Genomic DNA, 23,038 nt, shown 5'->3' on the forward strand with positions numbered 1-23,038 from the left:
GTAACTGAGGGAACTGAAGGAGGCCTGAGAGGGATGTACAGGATTAGTACTGTTTTTAAAAATCAGTTGTGTAAATAAATGGGAGATGAAAATCCTGTAGATGACATAAAACTGTGAAGAACAGTTAATGCCTCAGAGAACATGAATAAAATTCAACATGACCTTGATAAACTGGAAAACTGGGCTTTAACTAATATAATTAAATTCAGTAGAAGACCAAGGCAAAGTTCTATAAACAGGTGGAAAGATCAAAAGCACAAATGTAAGATGAAAGATACCTGGCTTGGCAGCTCTATAGGTAAAGTAAAAAATCTTATAGTCAATTACAAGCTAACCATGATACAGCTGCAAAAAAAAAGGCTAAGACAATTTTAGGCTGCATTAACAAGACATAATTTTCAAAGCTTGAAGGAGTTAATGGTGCACAATAAGCCAACACACTTTATTCTGCACTAGTCCAGTCACTTCTATAGTACTGTCTCCAGTTCTGAAAGCCACACTTTAAGAAGGATACAGACAAAATAGATTTAGAGAGAGAACGAGAAATAGGACCATGTTCTGGAAAATTAAATCCTATGAGGGAAGGATGGAAGAATTCCAGTCAGCCTGGAGCACAAATTCCTTAGAGCAGTGGTTCCCAACCTGTGGGTCAGGACCCCTTTGGGGGTTGAACGACCCTTTCACAGGGGTCGCCTAAGACCATCGGAAAACACATATTTGCATGTAGCAATGAAAATAATTGTATGGGTGGGGGTTGCCACAACATGAGGAACTATATTAAAGGGTCGCGGCATTAGAAAGGTTGGGAACCACTGCCTTAGAGGGAAAATGATAATAATCTTTAAAAAAACCTGAATGGCATTAACACAGTGCTTTGTTTTCTTCTGCCCCAGAGAGCACGACTACTAGATATAAGTTACAACAGCCTAGATTTCAATTGAGCATTAGGAGGAGCTTTTTAGCAATAAAAGCAGCTTCATAACAGAACAGATTATAGGGTACTCTCCCTCACACAAAGTCTTCAAGCAGGACGAAAGAGCCATCTGGTGGGAAGCTCTAGCTCTGGATTTCTTGCACTTAGCAAAGGGTTGGGTTAGATGGCCTTCAAGGCACCCTCCAATTCTATGATTCTATCAGACAGAGGAGAGAGATGGAAAGGGTGTGCCTGGAAGTGGTGCACAGGGATTTGTGGGGAAGGAATATTGCTTTGCAAGGTCACCTTGTCTACATAAACATTTGAGGCAAATTCATTTCCTGAAATGAGCTACTCCCCAAAAGGTAGAACAAGGTAAAAAAAAATGAAAGGGGAAGAATAAGAGAGATGTACTTACATCTCCTTGCAGGTGTTGGGACAATGTACCCTCTCCATAAAATTCCTGCAGCACATCCTGTACCTTCTTGCTACTGTCTGTTAAGGCAAAGATTGGATATAGAGTTAACTATTCAATTCAGGATTCCTAGCACATGCCATTGCCTTAAATATATAGTGATAGGTAAAACCCTTAAGTCAGCAAGGGATCAAAACTCAGCAATTCCCTTCCATGTTGAAAAGAGCCATAGGTACTAGTGGGCTGAAGGAGAACACCAAATCTGGCACATATTATTCAACAGTTGCATTGAGATGGTACAGAATTTAAGGCATAATGAGATTTAATGTCCAACAGCTATGTTTACTCATGCTCATTTTTAAGATGATTGGGCCAATAACTTCAGTCTGGAGGAAGTAGAAATGAAAACTATCTTTTTAAGCCTAGCATATCTGCAGACTAGTGCAGCCACCCAGAGAATCTCATACACAGCAAGCCCACTCACAAACCTGACTTCTTCCCTCAGGCTTTTTCTGCAGACACTTAGTAAAGATTTCTGACTGCCACACAGGATACAAAGCTGACATCACTGGGTGGGGCAGGAGACTGATGGACAAGGAGTAATGCAAAAGAAGCTCCTTGTTATTTTATGAACCTCACCTGGATTATTGGCACAAGAGTGGCTGCTTGTGCTCCTCCCATTCACCTCAACAAATCAGGTCAATTAATTGTGAACTTTGGTGTGGTGCTATTCCAGAATGACCTCTGATTTTGGACAGTGACCCCTTTTCAAAATTCACACTTCCCCACCACACTGATATCACTTCCAAGGGAAACACCAGACTCTTTTCCATATCAGACAGTGTGATCAGTCTAGAGAGACAGAAGGGAGGGGAGAAGGATAACAACTTACAGTCAATGTACTTCTGCAGCTGGGTGAACTCCTCTGGGCTGAGCGTGGCCCATTCCTTGTTGCCGGACATGGTGCCGTCCTTATTCCCCTCTATATCTGCAAAACAGAAGAGTCAAGGAGATCACGGTAGGCAGCAAGGCAAAGATGAAGATGAAACAGGCAGAGAGGATGCTTGGGGGCACAATCTCTCCCTCCTTCCTTCTTCCTCTCCCTCTCATCTTCTGACCGATTTGCTGAGCCAGCACATTCTTCACTGGCACAATTGGTATCCAGAGCAGCAACTGGGAATTTCGCCACAGCACATGCAGCCACAGAACAGGCAAGGCTCCAGCTGCACAGACTCAGAGAGGGAGAAGTGCCACTGGGAGATTTAACTCCTGGAGGAACAGAGCAATCAAAAGCACCTTTGGCTCCTGATTCAGGCAGAATCCTAGCCAGAGCAGACGTACATAGGCTAGCAGAGCATCACCAGAGCAGAGAAAGAACCTGTACAACAACAGCAGCAGCAGCAGCAGCAGCAGCAGCAGCAGCAGCAGCCATCTCACCCTGACATGCTCCCATTCTGTCTCTCACCCAAAGGGACAGTCACCAGATACCTGTGTAAGTAAGTGAGCTTCTCTCAGAACAACTGTTGCACCTCTTGCCCCACAGCAAGCCCATTGCTAGAGACCCAGTCAGGGCTAGCTACAAGGGGCTCTGCTACAGATGCCCTAACACAATGTAATGGGCTGGTAGACTTTGAAGGAGGGGAGAAAGAGATAGAATAAAAAGAAGAGGGCAAGGAGGAAGGAGAAGAGGATGGGGGAAAAAAGCAGTTTGGCAATTTATACTCTTTTGCCGCAGATGGTGTCAACCCTTATCCCATTAATATTTAATGGAGAGGAGCCACTGTGCTGACGTTTTGAGCGTTATTGCTGGAAGTGCCACACATTTTACAGAGATGTGATCTTGGCAGTAAGTATGATGGTGGAAATTTGTAGAGAACTGTCAGGGCTGGGCCATTATCAGCTGTATACTTCAGCAAAGAAAGTTATAAAAATTGCAGGTAACATTGAATAGGTACCAATTTAAATACATGTCTTGCTGGGCTAGGTGAAAAATCTATGTAGCCTAGAAGGTTCTGCCAACAATTAGAGCCAATCTGGGATTATTCAGACAATACATATAGCAGGACACTAATTATCATCACTCACAACTTTCAGCAACTTAATGCTAAGAGATAATCTAAGCAAGACACACAGCCAGCATGGGGTAGTGGTCTGAGTGCTGGACAAGGATTCTGAATAGCAGGTTTTAAATCCCACAGTTCAACCACGGAAACCCACTGGGTGATGTTGAGCAAATCACACTCTTTCAGCCTCAGACAATGGCAAACACTCTTTGAACAAATCTTGCCAAGAAAACCCCTATACGGGTTCACCTTAAGGTTACCATAAGTTAAAAAGGAGTTGCACACACACACAACAACATCAAAATAGGATACTGTCCTCCAGGACTACACTTGAGAGATGCCTTTATCCTTTACTAAATATGTTTAGTTCCAATTTTTAAACCCATTTACACCAGTGGTATTCAACAAATCTCATGATGAGGAGTTTCAGGTCAGTATGTTGTGGTGGAAAAAGCTAGTTTATTCTATTTCTGTGTAGACCACAGAGATCACTTAAAGGCTGTATGAAAAATTCACAGTATCACATAAAACTACTTATGGTTTTTATTACAGTTACTGCCTGTATGCCATAAGAGTCCTTTTATATTTTTCCATTTTATTCATGAATAAAAATGATAGTCTAAATGTGCACTCACCATTGTTGTTGTTGTGTACTTTCAAGTAGTTCCCTACTTATACTAACCCTGAAGCAAACCTATCATGGCGTTTTCTTGGCAAGCGTCTTCAGAGGGAGTTTGCCATTGCCATCCTCTGAGGCTGAGAGAGGTCACCAGTAGGTTTATATGGCCAAGCTGGGATTCAAACCCTCGTCCCCAGAGTCATAGTCCAATGCTCAAACCATTACACCAGGGGTCGGCAACCCCCGGCCCACGGGCCGGATGCGGCCCACGGAGGCAGCAGGACTGGCCCCAGCCCAGTCCTGCTGCCGCCGCCTCCTCCTCCTCCTCCTGGGCCGCTCAACCGCGCTGCCCTCCTCCTCCACCACCACGCGGAGGAGGAAGAGGAGGGCCGCGCGGCATGGGGCATTACACCATGCTGGCACTCAATGTAGTAGATCTAAGTATGTATTTATGCAGTTTCATAACTGTTTTGTGTTAATTCAAGATTCCTACCTTAACAGATGGGCAATTTCTCCTACTTCATGAGAAGACAAGGAAAATGAATGTGCACCCTGCAGCCAGAGGCATTCCAGAATTGTACAAGCCACATTAAGTATGGAAATTATGCAAACACATTCAAATCTAGACAGTTTGATGTAACAGCAAAAACAACAGCAGCAGCAACACTACATGTTACTTACAAAGTATGGGAGAATATGCCCTGGTTCCAGGAAGCTTCCAGTCAGTATTTCAGGGGTGTACAATACATGGCTCTGTATGCCCCAGATCCCTACACACACACACCCAATAGAGCTAATCATACTCATTGCTTCTGTGCTACTAACGGTGATGAAAAAGTAGCGATCCCAGCTGGGGGTGCTGGGGCAGGGGAAGCTAACACCTCATCCTTCTTTCCTGTAACCCAAGGCAACAGTCCAGATCAAGATCACAGAAAAGGGAGTTGGCCTTACTTCAGGATCAGTGGAACTTCAGCAAGGTTAAAGCCTCCCCTCCCATTCTCTAGGTGTGTCCATGAGCATATGTGCGTTAAGCCTTGGCCTCAGATCTCCTGCCAACACTAGATACAGCCCTTGAAAAGTTTGTATATTCTGATCTAAATCAATAACAAGGTTATAAGGGGAAGAAAATAGAAATAGTGGTAAACAGAGGAAGAATAAGCAAATATTTCAGTTATACAAAATAGGGTTACAAACTGTGGCATGTATCACAGAATACAGTGGATCCTTGTTATACGCTGGGGTTTGGTTCCAAGATCCCCGTGTATAACAAAATCCGTGTATGCTCAAGTCCCATTAAGTATAATGACATACCAAAATGGTGTCCCTAATAAAAAATGGAACATCAAGGTAAATTTATACTTTTTTGGAACATTTTCAAACCGTGTATGCTTAAATCCGTGTATAAAAAATCCGTGTATAAGAAGGGCCAACTGTACATGTAAAAATCTATTCAAAGTATAAGTTACAAGACTTTCAAATACAGCATAGTGGCAGAGACCGGGCATGAGCCAGGAACTCTCCCAGTTGAAATCTGGTGTCTACCATTAGTTCACTGGTAAGCCATGCCATTTCAGCCTCTGGTGTGCAATATGAGGATAATAATACTAAGTGACAGGGTTATTGTAAGTATTGCTGTGATCATGGATGAGGATGAAGAATGATTTGAACAAGCTAGGTATTGTGTTTTTTATTATGTCAACAACAGGATAGGAAATAATGTCTTCCATATATTAACACGGGGCGTCAGAATAAGCCCAGTCATGTAGAAATGTGCACCATTAAAAAAGATGTACACACCCTAAAAGGGATTTTTGATAGAGAAGAAATATTACCTGCAGGAAAGTATCACAGGCAGTTTTAGAGGTGGGGAAAGGGAGAAGTTGCTGAAACAGACAGGTGCACACATCCCTATCTGCACAAAGCTATAAAAGGGGGAGGGGGTAAAGGTTTCCCTTTGGCATGAATGTCGAGTCGCAACTGACTCAGACAGCCATCCGAAAGGATAGATCAACATGAAGCTGAAGTACAGAGTCAGACCATTGGCCAATCTATCTTTGTACTGATTACATTGCAAAAGCCCCACAAAGTTCTAGGTAAGGTTTTTCTCTCTCTTGTTAGCCCTGCCAGGAATTATACCTGAGACCTTCTACATGCATAGCATGAGTTATAGTTCTTCCCCAATATTTCTCAGGAATATACAGACAAACATTTCTAGTAGCTATACTTATCCATCAGAGGTTAAGAAAGTGATGAGGTCTAGAGTAACCACTGCAAGCTGGGAATCAGATTTACACTTGTTGTAGTAGCAATGTACTTCTCAGTGTTCTTGGACCATGAGCATACTTTTGCTCATGGTTCAAGTCCCTCTCCCTGGTTGAAACTGGAACCAGCATTTTTGATGTCAGATTTTTCTGTTTCATTTCTGCAATTTGTCAGCCTGATATTTACCACCCCACCCCCATAAGTATCATTAATTCATACTCAAACTGATCCCTGCCTTACCTTCCTGAACCGAAAAGCTGCACGAATTGCTCCATACTCTCTTGTGAGTATAAAAAGAAAAGGCCTCTGCTCAGACCCATTAGTCCTAATAGGACTAATTGCAATTAGCATATCAGGACAGGAAGGACACATTTGAGCTCTTAATAGGCATTTTAAGGCCCACAAATTCTCCTCACATCAGCCCAGACCAGTGTTTGTTTTCTTTTTCACACTTTTCTTAATGGCAGGAGAGAGCAAGCATTCTTCTTGCCTATTTCTTGATAACAGCTTTTCCAGTTCTTTCTCAAATCCTCTTCTCCTTCTAGTTTTTTCAGTCTCATCTTTCTTCCCTGTACTCAGCTTTCATTATGTTTGTTAGCACAAAGGGAAGGGGACATGGCTCTGAAATCACAGATATGATTCCTTTGGGAAGGACAATGTTAGTACATGAAGCTTTCCCCATGTGTACAGCTATTAAAAGCAGAAGAATCACACCCCATACTGGACTGTCAACTCTGGTGCCAATTTGCATCCCTTCAGGGCCTTGCTCCTCCTTCCCAAAGTGAGAGGACACACTCAGGACGACCTTTGCAGGTTACATTTCCTTTGGAGAGAAGAGTACTAAAGCTGTATCTGTTTTACAAAGAAACAGATTCAGCAGCCAGCACAGAAAAGTCCAAACTAGGGCCATGTTTAGGGTTGCCATATCCCGCCGGGGGGCGGGACAATCCCGGTTTGGGCGGTGCCATCCCGGTCCTGGTCCGGTTTGGCGCCCAAACCGGGACGGCCCCGCCCACCGCGGCCACCTCAGCCCCCTGGGAGGGCTCTCCACGGTTGGAGCTCCAGCCGCGGAGACGCTCCCTCCCGGGCCCCAGCGAGGCCTTGGAGGTGGCTCCGCGGTCGGAGCTCCGGCCGCGGGGTCCTCCAAGGCCTCCACGAGGCCAGGGAGGAGGAGGAGGCCGCTTCCCACCGTGGCGATCACCACTATGAGGAGCGGCCCCTGCCTCTTTCCCAGCCTGGGAGCCGGCTGAGGCTTCCTCCCAGACCAGGAGGAGGAGGAGGACGCTTCCCACCGCGGCGATCGCCGCTATGAGGAGCAGCCTCCGCCTCCTTCCCGGCCTGGGAGCAGGCCTAGGCTTCCTCCCAAGCCGGGAGGAGGACGAGGCCGCTTGACACCGCGGCGATCGCCCCGATTCCAAGCGGCCCCGCGCCCCTTCCCAGCCTGGGAGCAGGCCTAAGCTTCCTCCCAAGCCGGGAGGAGGATGAGGCTGCTTGGCACCGCGGCGATTGCCGCGATTCCAAGCCGCCCCACGCCCCTTCTTGGCCTGGGAGCAGGCCTAGGCTTCCTCCCAGACCGGGAGGAGGACGAGGAGGACAAGTTTTAAAAATGTAGGACTTTTTTTAAATTTCCTAGCCAGGAAATTAAAAAAAAAAAAGTCCTACATTTTCAAACATTGTCCTACATTTGTCCCGGTTTGGAGGTCCTCAATTATGGCAACCCTAGCCATGTTAGTTCAGACTTTGAAGGCCAACGAACTAGAAGCAACATAGGCTGCCTCCCCAACACCACAGAGTGCTGAAAAGATCAGACTCTTTCGTGTAGCCCTCATCACTAGTTTTAAAATAATTCTACAGCAGAAGTGGGAAACTGCAGCCAACCCAGGGACCAGTTTCTACCCCTTGTCCTCCATCTTCCTGCTCTCTCAACTTTCTTTGGAAAGATAAAGATTTCTTTTCTCAGTCTGAACTAGCTAGATTAGGATATAGCTTTTATATAAATATAGATTTACACTTGTAGTAGCAATGTACTACAATGTCATTAGTAAACTTTTGTTTTTAATCTACAAACTATGTGTTGTTTTTTGGAATCAGTCTCAATTCTTAGGAAAGCACAATTAGACCAGAGCACATTTCTGCTACTCTGCTAATTTTAAAGCTAAACTCTAACAGGCTTGGCTTTGATATTTTGATATTTAAATATTTTTTGTTCCCTAGCAAAGGCTGAAGCCTTAGGAAACTTAAACTTAAACTTGTAAGCTCATCATTTTAGAGGTTTTGCCAGACAAAGGGTGACCCAATGAATATGATGTGGTTATTCTGTGTATAGCTCCAGGGTTGCATTTTGCTCACTTCTCTTGTACAGCTATTATGTACAGAACCACAACCGCTTGTGGCATTGCCTGTTTTCAAGAAATGGTCATTTAAGCTAAAACTGTGGAACAAACAATTCTTTTGGTAGGATGACAGGCGTGACTTCATCACAATATAGCATTAACTCTCATCCACTAAGTTAGACTCAATGAATAAAAAAGATATACAGCCAGACTACATAACAGGTAGTTTTGGGTGTGTTTGACTCAATTACACACACACACACACACAAATGGTTATCCAAGGTTTGTGCTGATATGACTACATATCAATAAGAGGGGATCTTTAATAATAGTCCCACTTCTAAAATGAATGTTAGAGGAGGGGAGCAGCAAACATGTTAGGCAGTGGGCCTGAGGGGAAAGGATCCTCTGATGTGTAGTAAGGACAGGCTGCAGAGTAGACCATAACCCTTGCCTCAAGCCCATTGCCTAATACATTTGTTATTTCTGGATGGAGTTAGACCAGCAAGTCAGTTGATAAAAAGTTACAAATCTCAAGACAAGTCAAATCAGTCCATCATTTATTGCTCAGTCAAGTCCAAGTGAAGTAACTGAGGCGACTTGAGTCTGAGTCAAGTCCGAGTCAATTGACTCAAGTCTACATTACTGCTGGAAGTGGAGTTCAACAACATCAGCAGAGCTGCACAATTCTCTCTCCTGATTCAGACAGCAGCAGAAGAAAGGGTATAATAAACACAACAGAGGCCCATTACAAACGGGCCTTAAAGTACGCGATGAGCGCGTACTAGGGTTAGAAAGGGGTGTCCTTTCAGGACGCCCCTAACCCTATTACGCGCTCTGCCATCACTACGTCACGACCACGCCACCTCCAAACGAGGTGGTGCAGTTGTGACATATTGGGGCCGCACCAGGGCACCTAGGGCGCCCTTTCCGCGACCCCGGAAGGAGCTCCGTTTCAGAGCTTCTTCCTGGCTTTGCGTCGCTGGGCGCAGCCTTCAGACATCTGCGCCCAGCGACGCAGAGGAGTAAGGGGCCAAGCGGCCCCTTTCTCCTCCTCCCTGCCGTCGCGGGGTGTCCTTCGGGCTTGGAGCCCCAAGGACACCCCTTTCCAGGTGGCAGGGAAGCGGCATTTTGCCGCTTCCCCACGGCCTGGAAAGCGGCGGATCAGGGCCTCAGCGGCTGCCGCTCTGGCTGCTGAAGGCCCGATCCGGCAGGGAAACGGGTGGGTGCAGGCTGCCGCTTTTCGGCGGTCTGTAACCCGCCAGAGAGAGCTATAAAGGACTCTTTCCCTTGCCTGCCCAATTACTGTTCCCTAGTTCTAAACAATCCTGTGGCAGGTTACAGACTGCCTGTTTGGGGCGGTCTGCACCCACCCCTTTCCGCGGTGTATCGGGGCTTCAGTGGCTAGACCGGCAGCCGCTGAGGCCCCGATCTGCCACTTTCCGGGCTGCGGGGAAGCGGCAAAAGGCCGCTTCCCCGCAGCCTGGAAAGGGGTGTCCTTGGGGCTTCAAGCCCCAAGGACACCCCACGGCGGCAAGGAGGAGGAGAAAGCAGCCGCTTGGCCCCTTTCTCCTTTGCGCCGCTGGGTGCAGCCATGTGAAGGCTGCGCCCAGTGGCGCAAACCAGGAAGGAGCTCCGAAACGGAGCTCCTTCCTGCTCCGCGCTAAGGGCGCACTAAGCGCCCTGGCGCAGAGCGACAACGTCACGTCCGCGCCGCCCTGTATAGAGGTGGCGCGGTTGTGACGTCGTCATGGCGGCAGCCGTGTGGAACGGCGGCTGCCATTTTGTGCTCACAGAGCACGCACTAGGGTTAGGGGGGTGCGGAAGCACCGCCCCTTCCTAACCCTAGTACGCGCTCCGCGCGTACTATATGGCCCGTCTGTAATGGGCCTGTGTTTCCAACATTGTCCTGCCAATCCTTTCCACTCTCTGACACATAAGGAAATAAAAGAAAACATAAAAATGTATGTTTAAAACCATCAAATTACACAATGAAGTAAGCTGTATGTAAGGCTTGCCAAATAAATAAAACACACATATATGTGCATGGCAGGGGGTTGGACTGGATGGTCCTTGGGGTCTCTTCCAACTCTAAGGCGCATTACAGACCGCCCAAAACGGGCGGTCTCGCACCGCTGCTGGTTGCTGCGTCCGGGAACCGCAGCAGCCAAACCACGCGGTTCCCAGGTGCAGCAAGAAAGAAGCGCCAAAATGGCGCTTCTTCCTGCACCATGGAAGAGGCGCCGAAAGGCACGAGGCGCACTCTCATGGTGCCACTTCTGGCGCGTGGAGTCCGGAGGCTGCGCGCCCACAATGTCAAAATAGCGGCGCCCATCTGTATGTGGGGCTGTCATTTTGACGTACTCGTTACGCGCGAGGGGCAAGGCGCATCAGGAAGCGCCGCCCCTCGCGCGTAACGACGGCGCCCCATAGGGCCCGTCCAGAACGCGTCTATGATTCTATGTGGATAATTTTGTTTTCCTGTTACCCAGACATTTGGGATTATAGAATTATGGACTCTTAGCAAATCAATCAATCAGTCAGTCAATCAAAATTTCTCCAAAGGAGGCTGGATAAGAGGCTGCATATTGGGAAGGATAAGCATAGAGCTATCTAAAGCCCCAGGCCAAGCACAAGGCCTGTTAACAATTTCAAGCCATTTAACAATAGTTCCTCCTAGTTAAACTGCAATTCTGTCCTACCCATCCGCTTCCGAGCTCAATATAAGGCGTTGGTTATTACCTATAAAGCCCTAAATGGCTTGGGCCCTGGATACCTAAAGGACCGCCTCTCCCCGTACATTCCGCCTCGCACCCTCAGAACATCTGGGCAGCAATTGCTGAAGGTGCCTGGGGCCAGGTTAGCTTCCACTTCGAGAAGGGCCTTTTCCACAGCTGCCCCAGCCCTTTGGAACACGCTGCCCACGGAGCTCCGCTCATCTACTACCCTGGCCCAATTTAGGAAGGACCTCAAAACCTTCCTATTCAAGCAGGCGTTCCCCGATTAAATATCCCGTGGGCCTCCCTCCTCTTCCGTGGCCATGAGGTTGGGCTAAGGGGCTATTATTGTTGTTTTTAGATTGTTGTTGCTGTTGTGTATATGTTTTTAACCTTTGTATTCTGTTTGCACTTGTTGCATCATTGTAAGCCGCCCTGATCGTTTGGAAGGGCGGGATATAAATAAAGATTTTATTATTATTATTATTATTACCCTCACCCACAACTGCAACCTGTTTGTCAGGACCTAAAACTAAACTAAACAAAATAATTCACATGGTAGCTTGTGGGCCAGAACAAAGGAAACGTTACCCTGACAACCTCAACAACATTTGCCAAGATTATTGTAGCCACTAAATAAAGCAGTTTTGATGTTGGAAACCAGAACATGGTTCCCACTCCTAAATCAATACTGCCACACACAGGGCAATCCTATTGCATCCTGGGAACAGAGGTAATTAGCAAAGTCCTCAGCAACAGTTTCTTTTTAAGATCAGGAAGATCCCTTAAGGTAACTGATTTGGAAACGTTTCTCTAAAGCCACAGAAACCCCTATGGTCTCTCTGAGTGCTAAGTTATAAATCCATTCCCATAGCCAATAAAAATGGTGTTAAATTCCTCAAAATAATTTAAGCCCTGCCTGTGAAGTCTAATGTCCTCTTGCATACAACACCAAAACAGCCAGCCCACAACTGAATATAACTACATCTACATGTGTGTGCATGCATGCATGCACACATGCACACTGTAGGGAGAGGAAAATAAACTCAGGGCTCCTACAAACAAGGATAAGCCCATGGTCAGCAGATCCATCCCTTTGGAGGAACCACTTTGGGGCTATACAGGCATGAGCCCTACCTGAGTATGGGGAGGAAGAGGGCTGATTTTATTGTTATATATTCCTCTGCATGAATCTGTGCATTTTAGAGCTGGTACAGTCAGCCTTCCATATCGATGGATTTTTTTTATCCATAGATTTGAACATCCACGGCTTGAACATATTTTAAAAATATATACATTCCAAAAAGCAAACCTTGATTCTGTAGTTTTATATAAGGGACACCGTTTTATTATGCCATTGTATTTACCGGGACTTGAGCATTCACAGATTTTGGTATCCATGAGGGGTCTTGGAGCCAAACCCCAGCAGATAGGCCCACTGTAGAATTGATGCTGCTACCTGCTGGCAAAGGGACATGTTTCCAAAAGAGGGAGTAGTAAGAACAGAATCATAGAGGGGCCATTAGAACTACAGTCAGCCCTCCCTATCCACAGATTTTTTAATCCATGTTTTCAAGCATCCACGGCTTGAAAATGCTTTAAAAATATATAAATTACTTATCCTTACTTATCAGACCTTCTTTCTCCTCACCTTCCCACTCGGGCCCTCCGTTCTGGTAGTCAAGGTCTGCTGTCTCAGCCCAGGATTTCCTCTGCCCCATCCCGGATTCGCCCCTTTTCACTTGCTGCCCCTCATTCCTGGAACCTTCTTCCCCCACAAGCAAGAGCCATCACTTCTTTAACCAGCTTCAAAACGGAGTTGAAAACCATCCTGTTCAGAGAAGCCTTCCCAGGCATTGCATAATTGTCGCTTACTATTTGATGTTCTTTTGGTGCCTGTTTATCGAACCATTTCCTGTATTGCTATGTACTGTATATGTATTATCCTACTTGAGAGTATGTATTTTCCCTGGAAGATTAACCATCCATTTTGAAGCCAAGCCCTCCCTCCAGTCCATCTGCCTTGGTCCAGGCCTCGGAGGTAGAGAGGAATTGCTGGACCTCTTACCCTTTCCCTCCACCACTCCCTTCTCCTTTGGGTCATGTCTTTTTAGATTGTAAGCCCGAGGGCAGGGAACCGTCTAATTCAAAAGATTGTATGTACAGCGCTGTGTAAATCTACAGCGCTTCATAAATAAAGGTTAATAATAATAATCATAATAATAAATTCCAGAAAGCAAGCCTTGATTTTGCCATTTCATATATTTTTGATGCCATTATATTGTATGAGACTTGAGCATCCACGGATTTTGCTATCCAGAGGGGATCCTGGAATCAAACCCCAGTGGATAACAAGGGCCCACTGTATGGAAAGTATGGAGATTCTTTCTGCTTTTTGTTCTTTAGCTGGTCTCCTATCAATAAAACAATGTTTCTTGTTCCATGGGTACACTTTCTAAAGAAAAAACAGATTAAAAGAATGAATTCCTCTTTTCTATAATTTCCCTATGGTGTCTTAGTATTTGTTTTGCTCCATTTTCCTACTTCTAATGTAACTAGTGGTGCTGTCTTGTTTTCATTGCTTACTCTTCTCTTTCATTTCTTTTCTGCAAATCTGATGTCTCTGAAAACAGAGTGAAAAACTATGTAACAGTATGTTACAGCTTCTTCCCTTTAGGGAAGATGAGATGGCTAGTATCAGATTGCAAGATTTTGGGATGTCATTCAATAGCATCAAATGGTCAGTTATTTAGTGGATTATTATATTGTATCCCATAGTGTTTTGAGTGTTGGACTATGACTCTAGGGACCAGGGTTCAATTCCCCACTCAGTCATGAAATCCGCTGGGTGACCCTGGGCAAGTCTCATGCTTTCAGTCTCAAGGGAAGGCAATGACAAACCTCCTCTGAACAAATATTGCCAAGAAAACCCTATGATAGGTTTATCTTAGGGTCACTGTAAGTCTGAATGACTTGAAGACACACAACAACAGCATCTACAACAATAATCATGGGTGGGCGTTTGGATTCCTTGTGCTCCTTATTCTTCATTTTTATTTTTTATTTTTATTTTTTGCAAAATAGTAAGCAAATTAACATTTTTGTATGATTGAAAATGTCAATTTAGCCTTTCAGTATAATTTAATTCTCACAAACTATGGTCTGCAAAGCAGTACCAAAGTAATAGTGAAGGATTCCTTCTTCTCTGGCAGCTTTCAGTGCAGCAAGAATGAAATTATATATTTGCCTTTTCTGATTCTTTCATTATCAAAAGTCTTCTTCCCTTGCCTTGTATTTCTTAGTACAGTACTGTACTTTCTTCTAAATTTGGGTTTTGAAAATGAAAACTCAGCATTTGCTACTTTTTAATTTTAAGTAAGTAATACATTTGTCAAGACTGTAAATCAAAATGTTTAACTTGGAATCATGAGGAACTGTATATACATTTTTGTACTGCTTGTTTTTTAAACTATGGAAGCAGTTTTAGTTCCAGATGCACACTTCTGTAAATTAAAAGCTAAAATAAATCACACCAAGCTGCCATACATCTTCAATCCCATTTTCCATTAAGCAATTAAACTACCATTCTGTACTTAGTCATCTGAATTGGCCAGAATTTGATTTGAACAGGCCAGATGAAAACTCAGAGATGGATCTGGTATGATTCAGAAACCTATGGTGAAGGACTGGTGCAAAATCTGAGGCGTGACTGAGACTTGTCAATCAAAGGGATGCTCTTTTAAGCCACCTTCCAAATCCATCTTCCTTAGTACATACATGGTGATTCAAAAGGAATGGTGCAAAACTAAGTAAAAACAGCTTTACCCTTGCATCACTCTTTTTGAATCACCCCATATATGTGACTTCAAACAGCAAGAATGTTTATCTGTTATCTGAAACAATGTATTTTAGATTTATAGAACCTGATATATGATCTACATTGGATTATCTGGTACTAAACATATAATACTGGTATCTTGATATAAACAGATCCACATTAAAGAGAAAAAAGAACCAACAATAATCTCTTTTTTGATTCCCACGGCTTCTAGAAATTCGCAAGCAATTGAATGTACTGAATACAAAATATAACTAGGCACTACTGCAGTTCCTGAATTCTCATTCATGTCCAGAAGCATTTAAAGGAATGTCCCTAGCTGTTTACATGGCTAGCATATCTATCTTTTCCATCATTTAGTCTGTGGAATCAAGTAAGCAGCAATCATATCAACGGATTAAGCTCTCACAAACATAGCTATCCAAACAGGCAGGCTCAACCCTCAAAATGTAATTTACAGAAAGTGCATAATGCTGAGTAGTTCAGCATTGTTCCATTTAAGTATCCTGCTCTTTGCAATTTAGACTGTAAAATCAAATTCCCAACTACTTAAGCCACAGATCTCAATACCCTATGGGCCACACTAAGGCCCATAAACAATATTGTGGGTTGAAGTACAAGAGTAAGAAGGGAGAGAGGACCTTACAGGTTTGCACAGAAGATAAAAAAGGTTAAAGACCAACAAAGTAAATTATGTTATCACACATACAGAAAGATGGTGAGTCCTGAAAAATAAATATGTCTAATTTTGTGATACTATAAACATTTTGAGCAGGCAGGGACAATCCCTCTCAATTCCCAAGTATCTAGTAGTCTAAGGATGTCTGTCTCTGCTGCTCTTCAGCGATCTCAGAAAGGGAAGCAATCTAAAGTGGATTTTGAGCAATCTGAGACAAAAGTGAAGACAGGTATAGAGAAAATGAGGTGAGTAAGTAGCTGTGTGGTAGGAAGGCTAAAGGAAAATATGGAAGATGCATACAGGTAGTAAGAGGTCTGTTAGCAGTTCACTGTGCTGAAACCTTCTGGAATAACTGGAGGAGAGGCAGATCCAGAAGTCAGGTTGGCACAGCTGCTGTGGCATCTATGTTTGTGCATTCTTTCAAAATGGATCTACTGTATATACTCATGTATAAGTCTAGAAATTTAGGTCAAACAGTTGACCAAAAAACCCTGCATCTTATCCACTGGTCAATGTAAGGACTGTATCTTAACTCTTATTTAAATGAAGGAAGCATTTCCTGGTGAAAAGCAAGAGTATAATCTGTCCTGGAAGCACCAACTCCCTCTACTCTCTTATCCATCCAGCCTGAAGAGTAAGCACAAAGGACATTATCACACGAGAGGAATTTCTCTTAATTTTGAATGAAAAGAAAGTGGGGCCAGAACACATTTACGTGAATTCGCTAGTTCAGCAAATTTACATGAATTCAAACCCCATGATTGCGTTCGGACTGACTTCCCATTGCCCAAAATTGCTTGTGGTAGTCTATCACACAATAACGTTAAACCCCATGATTGCGTTCGGATTGCCATTGGATTATACTTCCAATTTCCCTTGTCTGATAAACTCCAAAGAGTTATGTCTGCTGGAATTTTTAAAGTTTTTTGACATGGTTTTTGCCTCATCTTTTAGAGCCTTTGCTATATGCTCCTAGGTTTTACCCTCAATTTATCAACAGATCAGAGCAAAATCCATCACTTTGGCCCCAAAACTTGCCCTCGGCTTATACATGAAGTTAACTTATAGTCGAGTATATATGGTATATTGCATCCTGTTGTGAGCTGTGTGTTGATTTGTTCCTGCTTTCTTTGCTCTCAGATATAAGTGAATTTATAGTTCCTATGCCTGAACAAGCTGAGGAATTCAGATATAAATTACATGTAATCTGCTGTTATCTGTCAAGTTGGGGAGGGGGGGAAGCTAGGAAGTATGAGATTATCTGCACCCCTTTTCCTCAGAATTAGAAACAGGAAGTTGCTTCATGAGCATCATAGATGAGTTTATGAGAAATCCTGAGCTTTGGTTTGGCCTTACAGGGCTCAAGGATAAGGGAACCTGCTGTTCTCTTATCCAACATGTGCTCTAAGACAGTTCTTGTCTCAGTGACTGTGCCACACAAAAATGATTGACTGCTAAGCAAGTTCTCCCTCCCCTCCTCCCCCTTGAGCTCAATTGCACGAAGCTACAAAAATCCTGCTCTCCATAAACATCAGGTCCTGCCAATAGTTAGTGAGGCATGTGCTGACAAGCACTAGCAGACAAAGGAAGAGGCCTTTTCTGCTGCAAGACCCCAAATGCCAAAAGGGCTTCTCCCAACAGTAAAAGTGAAATGGAATTGCTTACTAAGCAGGACAGGGAGAAAGAAGGAAGGCTTTCCTCTGGCACAGACACTGATATCAAGTGATGGGTGCATCAAGCAGGCTAAAGAAAGAGAGACCAAGATGGAGAGCACACTACTGCATAAGACTTGAACTGGATCAAATATGCACAGAGTTCTGAGAAGGCAAGTTGGGCAGGAGAACTGAGTCATCTCTGGAGCCAGCCCAGGAGCCTGGAGTTACCAAACTCAGTTAACTAGATCAACATCCTGAGCTAATTTTAGCTTTGTGGCAGATGCCCTTGGCTCTCGAGGCCAGAAACGCACAATGAAAACCAGATGCTGGAGACAGAGGAGACAGAGATCAGTGTTCCAGTTCCCCTTGGACCTTAGACTGCAAAGGAGAAAACCCTTGGGGGTTCCTAGGTCCAAGCTGTGGAAGATTTCATAATCAGAAAGCCACAGTAGTATTTGCACAAAGTGCAATGGGCAGTACCTGGGAGTAAGAGGAGAGGGGAATAGGATAGGCCCTATGCACCACCAAATGGAAGCAACTACACCATAGCCCTGGAAATGGACAGCAGCCCATGGGCCATCAGCACAGCCTTGTTTCATAACAAAAACTATGAAAAATCAGTATGTGCTAGACTGGCCATAAGGTAGGTCAGGTAGAAGGAGGTATGCATTTAAAAGTGATACAGTGATGGAATTGGCAATAGCAAGCCATATATCATACTTTTTCGATCTCTGAAACCTAGAGGATCAGAATCCCAGATTAAGGAACAAGGATTCTAGATAGATGAGAGTGGATGAGAGATGCACAACTCCCTTGCTGCAACAGCTCCATTTGCTGCCTGTCCATTTCCAGCCTCAATTCTAAGTGCTGTTTTTGACCAATAAAGCCGTATGTGGCTTGGATCCAGGTTATTCAAATGAACACATCTCCCTTTATGAGCCCTTTAGAGCTCTAAGATCATCTAGAGGCCCTTCTCTCTGTTTTACCACCTTTTCAAGATTGTTTGGTGGGACCAAGGGAGAAGACCTTCTTAGTGGTTTCTCTCAGACTTTGGAATTCTCTCCCTAAAGAGGCCAGGATGGCCCTGTCCTTGTTCTCCTTCTGTTAGCAGGTAAAAACATTTTTGTGCTATCATGCTTTTACAAACTGAATAGGGTTGGGCTTTTAATGCGGTTTGGTGCTGTTTTTAAGGTTTGTATATAGCCTTTTAATTATTTTTGAAATGTTTTTAATGTGTAATGTTTTAACTTTATAAATGGTTTAATTGTTTTTTTAACATAGTTATACTTTTATTAATGCTTTTGTATTTGTATTGGCCCTTGATATCTGCTGGGGTTTGGTTCCAAGAACCCCTATGAATATCAAAATGTGTTGATGCTCAAGTCCCATTATATACAATGGCTTAGTAAAATGGTGTCCTTTATATAAAATGGCAAAATCAAGGTTTGCTTTTTAGAATTTTTTTTAAAAAAATCAAGTCATGGATGCTTGAATCAGTGGATACAGAGGGCCAACTGTATTGTTTTAAATACATTGTTAGCCACCTCAAGTCCCATTATTGGTAGAAAGTCAGAATATAAATGAATTAAGATAATAACCATCATCATATGATATCACTGATTAGCCAGAAAATCTTACCTAGAATCATCTCTAAGGGTCTTTTTGGTCCATGATTAAAAGTTTATTCTGTCATTTAAGGAACCAAGTAATAGTAACCAAAGACTTTAAAAGATAATAATTGGTTTATTCTGAAGGAGGAGGAAGAGGAAGTATCCATAGGGGTAATATGGAAAACAAAAAGGAATATAATTCAAACTAAAGTCTCCAGGGGTCCCTAAAATAACAATTTTTCAAGTCCTTTTATCTGTTAGTGCATAGATAGATAATATATTCTCTTTAAAAAAATATTTTATTGAGTTTTATTTCCATATATACATACATTGACTCTTACTATTAGGAACTAATAACAAAGTAAATAAAATAAATAAAAGGTAACATCAGCTAGGTTCTTGTGGTAATAACATAACAAGGTGATACATTATACAATAATTTGTTGATTCCCTCTTAAATGTTCTATTCCTTGCCTACTTTTCTTGTGACCAAAATCATAATTTGTAACCTCCTAAGGAGTATCGGATATTTCCTGAACAATCTTGATAAATATCCCATCTATCTCATTTTTAATTTTAATATCTCATTTTTCTCTTCTTGTCTTTATCTTTTCAACCAGGTATCTTAATTACTTACAATCCTTATATATATATGTGTGTGTGTGTGCGCGCGCACACACACACACCCAAAGATGATGCTTCTTACATTATTAATAGATAATATATTCCTGTGACCAGAAAGCCCACAGCTAGTTTAAACTGGGATATCAGAATACTTTTGAGAGTGCATACAGTCTCAGCTTATCTAATGCCACTGCCTTTGTCCTCACCCAAAAGACTATGCCCTTTCCCCTCAACTACCATGTAGCTTGGAGCAGCATCCCAGAATGGCCACCTCTTTGTGTCCCTTCAACTCCCTTCAAATTTACTTTTTCCATATGGACTCTGTCATAAAACCACAGTTTCCACACCCTGATTTAGGAATGAGGAACTCATTTCCTTCCAGTTGTTCAGTGATCACAATTCTCATTAAGATTTACCATTGGCCACACTGACAGCAGAAATCCAGCATCTGGAAGGCACTAAGTTAATCATCTTTGGGCTCCATTAACTAAGCCTACACATATATAAGTGAAACAACTGCATATGGGTTCCCTCTTACTCTTGTATCAAAATTAAAACTGTAAGCTCTTCTAGGATGGTATATACAAAGGACCTTGGACAAGTCACATGCTGTTAGCCTCATGGATAGACAATGGCAAACCTCCTCTGATCTTGCAAAACAACAACAACAAAAAAAACCATGATCGGGTTGCCATAAGCCAGAAACAACTTGAAGGGGATGCTGTATATATAGCATATCTTGATTTCAGTAAAGCCTTTGACAAGGTCCCCCATTATATTCTTGCAAACAAGCTAGTAAAATGTGGGCTAGACAATACAATTGTTAGGTGGATTTGTAATTGGTTGACTGGCCGAACCCAAAAGGTGCTCAACAATGGCTCCTCTTCATCTTGGAGAGAAGTGACCAGTGGGGTCCCACAGGGTTCTGTCCTGGGCCCAGTGCTATTCAACATCTTTATCAATGACTTGCATGAAGGAATAGAGGACATGCTTATCAAATGTGCAGATGACAGCAAATTAGTGGGAATAGCTAATACCCCAGAGGACAGGATCAAAATTCAAAATGACCTTAACAGATTAGAAAGCTGGGCCAAAACTAACAAAATGAACTTCAACAGGGAGAAATGTAAGATACTGAACTTACTGTAGGTAGTAAAATGAAATGTATAGATACAGGATGGAGGACACCTGGCTTAAGCAGACTATGAAAGGGATCTAGGAGTCCTAGTATACCACAAGTTGAACGTGAGTCAACAGTGTGATGTGGCAGCTAAAAAGGCCAATGCTATTTTAGGCTGCATCAATAGAAGTATAGTGTCTAAATCAAGGAAAATAATAGTGCCACTCTATTTTGCCTTATTTCAGGCCTCACCTGGAATACTGTGTCCAGTTCTGGGAACTGTTATCAAGTATGGTTTTATATAAATTTTGGGTGCCCAGCGATCTGAATCTATGACCCCTGACTGACCCCATCGCGAGCCACCATTACCCTAAGAGCGAGCTGACCATGTAGCCAGCAGCCTTTCTAGGCATGGTCACAGAAAAAAGGTAGATCTAAACCTTTCAGCAACAGTTGTGGGAGTTGCCATACTAGTTTCGCAAGCTGCCCAAAGCAGGAGGACAATAGCAGTAGCTCCCTCTTTAATGAGCCAGTGATTAGCTTAATGGCTCAGCCATCAAGATATTTGTCCCCTCCTGAAAAGTGCCAGACCTCTTCTTTGTGTATCCATTGTGTAAGTTTCAGCTTAAACAAAGATAAAGTCATCAAGCCTTTGTTCGCCAGGCTGCCATAGCCTGAGGTTATGTTCAGGGGTATAAAAGGACCCCACTTCCAGCCCTCCAGTGGGCTTGTTGAGCTTTGAGTTCCAAACCTGAAACCTTGCTTGTAGAGCATCTCGTTCCGAGCTTGAGTTCCTGTAGCCATGTGCTCTGCTGAAATCACTTGAGCGAAGCAAAGCTCACTGTCATTCAGGCCTCTAGTTAGCTTTGCCCGCTGGAACTCAGCTCCTAGCCACCGCGGTCGCTGCTTTCCTTTTCGCTCCCACAACCGTGTCTCACAATCCACCATCCTTCGCATCCGTCACTTTGGAGAAGCCTCCTAAGGTAAATATCCCAACGGTGCCTCTATCCTTTCTCCTTTACTCCCGAACTCACCCCTCTCTTGCTTTAGCATTGAATGTGTGTGTGCGTGTGTGATCCCTTTTGTTGTGTGGCTTTAATAAATGTTCATATTTTAATTGCACCTCCTTTGGCATCCGAGTCTGTTTCTTGGGGTTGGACTAGATGACCTCTGGTATACACATAGGGACACGACCCTGCTGCGTGTGTTGTTAGGACACGCCTCTCGTAAAATTCCCCTAATTTGATCCTTCCTAACAGCACCACAATTCAAAAAAGATGTTCAAAAATTGGAGCGTGTCCAAAGGAGGGCCACCAAAATGCTGAAGGACCTGGAAATCATGCCTTATGAGAAAAGACTTAGGGAACTAGGTATGTTTAGCCTGGAGAAGAGAAGGTTAAGAGGTGATATGATAGCCCTGTTTAAGTATTTGAAGGGGTGTCATATTGAGGATGGAGCAAGCTTATTTTCTGCTGTTCCAGAGACTAGAATGTGGAACAATGGATGCAAGCTACAGGAAAAGAGATTCCACCTTAACATGAAGAGGAACTTCCTGACAGTAAGATTTGACAGTGGAACACACTACCTCGGAGTGCAGTGGAGTCTCCTTCATTGGAGGTCTTTAAACAGAGGCTGATGGCCATCTGTCAGAGATGCTTTCATTGTGAGTTCCTGCATGGCTGCGGGTTGGACTGTGGTCTCTTCCAACTCTATGATTCTATACACACTAATGGAGCAATATAAACAAAGAGTTATATCAAGTGGTGTTCTTCCAGCAACAGAGCAAATGCTTCTGGGGAAAAAAGATGCACTCTACAATGTCCTGCAAATCCCCAAATAGAGAATTGGGGAAACTCCAGAGCAAATGCAGGTGTGTAAGAGGGAAAAATAGTCTCCCATTAGGTAAGCATAAGTCTGCTTATTTAAGGGGGAAGTCCCGGGAATGGTTTGTTGCTGGAGCATTTCTGGATCTTCATAGGTTAAATCCTGAATAAGTGCGACGTCATCTGAAAATCTCCAGCGCAATCATGCGACTTTGCCAAAAGTATGCCTTTTTCTTCCCTGGCTTCCCCCATCATATAATTTCCTAGAGATTTAGCCAATATATATTTTTTTCCATGGATAAGGCCCACAAATAGCACATTTACTCCAAGCAGAAAAAGAAACAAAAGTAGGGAAGCTAATCTAAAC

The 23,038-nt window shown here is 43.5% G+C and overlaps 1 protein-coding gene across 3 annotated transcripts in view; it reads right to left on the reverse strand.

Annotated features, from left to right (window-relative positions):
- DGKA (diacylglycerol kinase alpha) overlaps window positions 1-23,038 on the reverse strand; it is a 75,636-nt gene that overhangs the window by 34,047 nt on the left and 18,551 nt on the right. For 2 of the 3 annotated variants that reach the window (XR_016271749.1, XM_089477317.1), the window contains exons 2-3: window positions 2,221-2,316; window positions 1,332-1,408 (exon numbers count right to left, since the gene is read on the reverse strand). Coding sequence is in view for 2 of the 3 variants with exons in the window: in XM_089477317.1 (XP_089333443.1) it covers window positions 1,332-1,408; window positions 2,221-2,290 (147 nt within the window). In the remaining variant the exon portion in view is untranslated. Of the gene's footprint in view, window positions 1-1,331; window positions 1,409-2,220; window positions 2,317-2,624; window positions 2,650-23,038 lie in introns of those variants that run through there. The other variant, XM_089477326.1, reaches the window with a different exon arrangement.

Source organism: Sceloporus occidentalis, unplaced genomic scaffold (assembly GCF_023333645.1).
Source record: "Sceloporus occidentalis isolate IW3139 unplaced genomic scaffold, rSceOcc1.0.p SCAF_1, whole genome shotgun sequence".
NCBI classification, from domain to species: Eukaryota; Metazoa; Chordata; class Lepidosauria; order Squamata; family Phrynosomatidae; genus Sceloporus; species Sceloporus occidentalis.